Source organism: Camelina sativa, chromosome 8 (assembly GCF_000633955.1).
Source record: "Camelina sativa cultivar DH55 chromosome 8, Cs, whole genome shotgun sequence".
Taxonomy (NCBI): Eukaryota; Viridiplantae; Streptophyta; class Magnoliopsida; order Brassicales; family Brassicaceae; genus Camelina; species Camelina sativa.
This window is the reverse complement of record NC_025692.1, coordinates 12,770,094-12,776,418: the sequence shown is the minus strand read 5'-3', so window position 1 is coordinate 12,776,418 and position 6,325 is coordinate 12,770,094. Positions and strand designations below refer to the sequence as shown.

Here is a 6,325-nt window from a genome sequence, read left to right as displayed (position 1 = left end):
ACAACTCCTTCAGTCGGTTATCAACAGTACAATCAACTTCTGGGCGTCAATCTTCTTGCTCCCCAACAGATGCATGGAGAAGCTTGAGCAAATCTGCAGTGCGTTTTTGTGGAACGGCGTTGCTGACTCTGCTCGAGGAGCAAATGTTTCTTGGGAAACAGTTTGCTGTTAGGTCTTAAGAGGCTCTTGGACTGGAACAAGATATTTGGCCTCAAATTGATATGGCTTCTATTCTCGCAAGCGGGATCGTTATGGGTCTCCTGGGTCAAGCAACATCTGATCAGAGGCAAATGCTTCTGGGATGCTGACTTTCGTACCACATGTAGTTGGATATGGAGGCGTCTTTGTAAGCTCAGATCTCTCGTGACACCGTTCATATATTGCAGTGTTTTCTCTGGTCATATTCTCTTTTCTGGCATGACAACTGGACTGGTCTTGGACCACTCATCGACTTACTTGGAGATTCTGCTCCACGGGTAACTGGCATAAGCTTTCTAGCTTCAGTAAGCGAAGCAGTATTGAATGGTGCGTGGAATATTCCAATGGGACGCCATCCTCTCGCCCAACTACTCTGAACTTGCCTTCATGACCAAAGCCCTCCTAATCCAGATGCTAGTGGTGATATATACCACTGGAACCTCACACCCGATCAAGTTTAGGGATCTTTCTCCTCCATGCGTACATGGCGTCACTTGCATCCCCCTGGTCCGCCTGTTTCCTGGTCCTCTCAGGTTTGGTTTAAAGAGAGAATTCCAAAAATGGCTTTTATAACCTGGATTATAGTTCTTGGTAGACTTACTGCCCGGGATAGACTCATCCGCTGGAATCTTCCAGTCCCACCATACTGTCTTCTCTGCCTAACCGGTAATGAAACAAGGGACCACCTATTATTTTATTGTCCTTACTCCAACACTCTTTGGTCTCTTTTCTTCGCTTCAATGCCAACTCCACCATCCTCAACTTTTGAAGACCTATTAAATTGGATTAAGTCTCCCACTACAAATAGGAGACTTAATTCAATTTCTAAATTGGTCTTCCATGCTCTTATTTACTTCATCTGGAAGGAGCGTAACGCAAGGTTACATAGCTCAAACTCGCACACCGAAATTCAACTTCAGAAGGAAATACAGCTAACTATTAGGAGAAGACTCTTGTGGCTTGATCGTGCTGCATCAACAAACACAACATCGGTTACTTCCACACAGGACACCTATCTCTGCCTTTGGTACTCTCACTTTCAACCTCCTTAACAAGTATAAAGGATTCAGTCCTATCTCCTTTGGATATCCTCATTATCTTGTTCTTCCGGAAAATTGTAATAGCGTACTTCCCAGTTAAGGGCTCATGAATGAAATGGTATCTTAAAAAAAAAACAAAAACAAAAAAAACATCTAGTGTTATGCTATGATTGAGATGGGTTCTTCATCAGTTGGATTTTTACGATAAAATTCGAGATCAAATTCAGAATACTTTGAATATGAAGCGACAAATAAGGATTTGGATCTGAATAAGAAACAGTACTGGTGAGGAGCTATTTGATCGTATCTAAAGTTTTCGCTATTTAATCTTTCAATTAATAAAACGTTATTTTTGAGTTCAGTTTGTTTTAGTTACATGCATGTTTGGGTTGATTTGACATGTAGATATATTTTCTCATGAATGAAATTTCATTTTCTCCACGGTGTAATCTTGCTCCTTGTGGGAGTTTATATAGTCGATCACACCTAAAGAAAACTAAATATAATAAGTTGAATTGATAAACTCAGTTCTTAAAACATGTTTCTACAAAACAAACAAAAAAAGAAAATGATTTGAGGTATTGTACTATTGTGGAAGAGAATGAAAGAAGTGGAAGAGAATGAGAGAATGTGAAAATGTGAAAGTAAAAGAAAGTCAATATGAGAGAATAAGATAATGCTTATTTATATGATAAGAATTTATGGAAGTTACATTTAAAATTAAAATTATGGAGTTACAATAATATTTTATTATGTTTGAATAAAATTAATGCATAATTTATTTTATTTTCAGTTATAATTTTATTTTAATGTATGAGTTAAGTGTATTGTGTTAATTGAGTCTTAAATATTGTTTAAAACAATTAAATAATTTTAAAAAAAATTAAAAAACATTAAATGAAAATCAACCAATAAAGAGACCTTATATATATGATTGTTTTTGGGTTACTCTTCTTCCTTTTTAGTGTGTTTTAACTTGTTGGTATAGGATTTCTAATGTGTAATCGGGAGTAGTGAATCTTGAAATCGTGAGCTCGGTTTCTGACGGACAATTTTATAAACCCCGACATTTTAGTGTTTTTTCTAATGCTTCCTTAGTTTAATTAAGTAGGAAACATAATCTTCGAAAATATATATAATTTTAAAAATCATTGGAGAAACAAGACATATATCATTACAGAGTAGCTCTAGCTAGGCAAGTCTGAGATGAATGTCACCCTCTGTCCTCTAGGCTTACAGATTACTACCGGACGAGTATGTATCAAGGATCCATGGTGGGATCTTCAGTGCATATTTTCACATGAAAGGCCAAAACGTCCTTGCCCGTTCCTTGTAGTTAGGTTTTACGTTGGAGTCTTGGAGATAGTCATGTCCTAGGTGTCATGAACCACGAGAAGCAGCACGAATGTGAAGCAATCGACAAGGGTCAGATTAGGCTGATAATGTTGAACATGCTTAGGTTGAGCTTTGAAAGACTTTACTGTGGAACATGCTTCTTAATTGTTATGTGAAACAATATTCATCCAGTGTTGCATTTAAAACACCAGCAACCTTATTCAAAAGCTTCAGATGCTCTGAATGCATGACTTTGCTCTGAAACCAGCATTTGTGTTACTTGGACATAGCCTGAGATACAGTCTCCTTGGGACAGATGCAACACCATAAGAATCATTGACCAGCTTCCATGTGACCATTTAAAAGGGCAAGACTTCCACAAATGTTCTCAGCTTGTGGATGAGACCTGTCCTCAGCATAGAAATGCCACGCTTTTTCATTCATCTCAATCCAACTGCAGCCAGGTGTCTTCATCAGTCCCACTTCTTTCATTTTCCTTCTGACCCGCCTTGCTGCATCCCATGACTCACAAGAGGCATACAAATTATACAAGACAGTATAGGTAGATGCATCCTCTGGACATTTCTCCACAAGCAATCTTGCGATTCTATCTCCCAATGATTGATCCTTGTGCAAACAACAAGCAGAGAAAAGAGTACTGAGAAGCTCAGCTTTGTCTCTTATCTCTGGTTTCTCTTCAAAAATTTCATAAGCTTCAAGCAACCGACCTGCTCGGCCAAGAATGTCAATCAAGCACGAGTAGTGTTCAATACTAGGCTTGATTCCGTACTTTGATTTCATTTGACTGAAATACTTAACACCTTCATCAATTAACCCGGCATGACCGCAAGCTGACAATACAGCAAGAAAAGTAACCCCATCAGGTTTTACACCAAACTTCTGCATTCCATCAAAATGGTTAAGGGCATCTCTGGGTTGACCATGAGATGCATACGCAGAGATCATTACTGTCCATGACACAACATCCTTCTTTGGCATACTGTTAAAAATTCTAGAAGCCTCTTTCACATTGCCGCATTTAGAATACATGTCAAGAAGTGCACTCATCAGCAACTCATCTGTTTCGAGCCTGCTCTCACTAATGGACATATGAATCCGTTTGCCTTTCTCTAACGCAGCCAGTTGCGAACAAGCAGGTAAAACACTTGTGAAAGTTACTACGTCTGGCTTCACTCCAATACTCACCATTTGGTCATAAACTTCAACAGCCTGAAACCAATTACCCACACTGACATAACCAGAGATCATAACATTCCATGACTCAACAACGTCCTTCTGAGTCTTAGAAAAGACGGTTTCAGCCAACTTTACTTCACCACACTTGAATTATAGATCAATCAGAGAACAATTTAAATAGATATCTGCATCTACAGCACTCTTAATCACATAACCATGTACGAATTTTCCATGTTGGAGATTCCGTGACCGAGAGCAAGCCATCAGCATACTGGTCAAGGTTGTCTGACTCGGTCGAGTTCCTTCTACGACCATCCTATTCAAAAGCTCAACACATGACTTACTATCTCCTTTAGAGACATAACCTCTAATCATAGAATTCCAAGCAACCAAACTCTTTCTAGGCATTTGGTGAAAAACCTCTTTAGCCATCTCAAAACAGTCACACTTCCCATACATATCTACAAGAGCAGAGTTTACATACTCATCTACCTCAAACCCTCTCTTCACATACTTTCTATGGATCTCCTTCCCTCTCTCCAAACACATTAGCCTCGAGCACGACGATATGGCTACCGTCAATGAAACTGAATTTGGTTCAAATCCAGAACTTTCCATCCTACCGAATAACTCCAAAGCCTTCTCTGCCTCCCCGCTTTGATAAAAACACGAAATAACCGTGTTCCAAGAAGCAACATCTCTCTCAGGCATTTCATCGAACACTTGTACTGAATCCCCAAACAAGTTAAACTTTGCGTACATACCAACCAAAGAGCTCCCTACAACCACATCACAAACATGCCCACTCTTCACCACAAGAGTATGAATCATTCTACCACAAAACTCTCTACCCAACGCACCATAAGCCTTAATCACATTCGGGTACGTAAAAGAATCAGGGACGCAAAATGGGCAATTAAGCAATCTCTTGAAAACCTCAAGAGCGTCATGAAACATCGAGTTCTTTGAATAACCAGACACAAGCGAGTTCCAAATGTAAACATCTGATCGTGTATCCATGTTCTCGAAGACGAGTCTCGCCGAGCAATGGTCTTTACAAGCGAAGTAGACATTGATGAGACTTTTGCATAAAACGACGTCGCTACGTAACCCCACCGTGAGTATTCTCTGGTGAACAAGCTTGGCTTGTCTTAACGACTTGGCATTTGTACATTCTCGCAATAAAAATAACAACTTTGAAGATTCCATTTTAAACTTGTGTTCTTGTCTTAATTTTTACATGTCGCTGGCTTAACATGATTGTTGTGTACTCAAGACAACGGTGTCTTTTGAATTAATGGGCCGAGTTAAATTAGGCCCAAAATGCTGAATTCTTTAAAAAATCACTTCGTTTTAAAAACCCTAGCTGATTAAAAGTTACAAAATTCGCCCCCTTTTTGCAATAAAACGCAGCGTCTTGGAGAATCTCTGAACCTTCTTCAACAAATATATATACCATCTTAAACCCTAGAAAAATCGCGGCTCCTGAAACTTTTTCTCTCTCCTTCTCTCTCTCTGTCTGTGCGTAAACCCTCCGAGGTAACTGAATCTTCTTTCTTCGTTGTTAGCTTCCAAGTTCTAGATTTTGACTAAGTAAAGTTTTGTTCTTTTGTCTGATTTTGAAGAATTTGAACAGAGTAATGTACTCTGTTTTCTTTTGTCGGATTTGTAAACTTGAAATAGGCTTTTTCTTGAATATGGTTTCTTACTAGCTTAGTTTCTGTAGCTCCTAAAAGAACTTTGTAAGTATGGTGACTTTGAGACATTGAGTTGATTTTAAGGGTGTTTTGATTTCAGGGGCTGACTTAGGAGCTTGTGAAAATGCTAGTACTGTTTGAGACGCCAGGTGGTTTTGCCCTCTTTAAAGTATTGAAGGAAGGAAAGCTCTCTAATGCTGAGGTTATTATCTTCATCCTTGTGCTGTCTTCTCCTTGTCTGTGTATTTTATTCTAAGTTTGTAAATTTTGGTGTTTTTGTAGGATTTGGGTAATGAGTTCATGACTGCAGAGTCAGCCCGAAAGGTGATTACTTCTGTTTCTTCTACACATGGTTTTTATACTTAGAGACTGCCATATATTGTTGTGTGTCGGTTTCTCATATCATTTTTGGCGTTGTTACAGATGGTTAAGCTTAAAGCTTTTGACAAGTTTGACAACACATCTGAAGCTCTTGAAGCTGTGGCTAAATTGCTTGATGGAACTCCAAGCAAGGGTCTACGCAAGTTTTTGAAAGCAAACTGTGATGGTGAAACCTTAGCTGTTGCTGATTCCAAGCTTGGAAATATTATCAAGGAGAAGCTGGTTTGTACTTTGTTTTGGTCTGGTATGCTCTTTCATTTATGAAGATGGGTTGTTTCTTACGGATTTGCTTCACTTTTGTAGAAAATAGACTGTGTTCACAACAATGCTGTTATGGAGCTTTTACGAGGTGTCAGAAGCCAGCTTACTGAACTTATATCTGGATTGGGGGATAATGATCTAGCTCCAATGAGCCTAGGATTGTCTCACAGTCTTGCCAGATATAAACTAAAGTTCAGTTCTGATAAGGTAGTCATT

At 38.9% G+C, this 6,325-nt stretch overlaps 1 protein-coding gene and 1 pseudogene across 1 annotated transcript in view; one reads left to right on the top strand and one right to left on the bottom strand.

Annotated features, from left to right (window-relative positions):
• Positions 2,399-5,157, bottom strand: LOC104709482 (annotated as a pseudogene).
• The window catches only part of LOC104707080 (probable nucleolar protein 5-1), a 4,706-nt gene continuing 3,592 nt past the window's right edge, over positions 5,212-6,325 (top strand). The window contains exons 1-5 of the mRNA XM_010423354.2: positions 5,212-5,309; positions 5,568-5,669; positions 5,750-5,791; positions 5,891-6,070; positions 6,152-6,316. Coding sequence (XP_010421656.1) covers positions 5,592-5,669; positions 5,750-5,791; positions 5,891-6,070; positions 6,152-6,316 — 465 coding nt within the window. The 5' untranslated portion in view covers positions 5,212-5,309; positions 5,568-5,591. The remainder of the gene's footprint in view (positions 5,310-5,567; positions 5,670-5,749; positions 5,792-5,890; positions 6,071-6,151; positions 6,317-6,325) is intronic.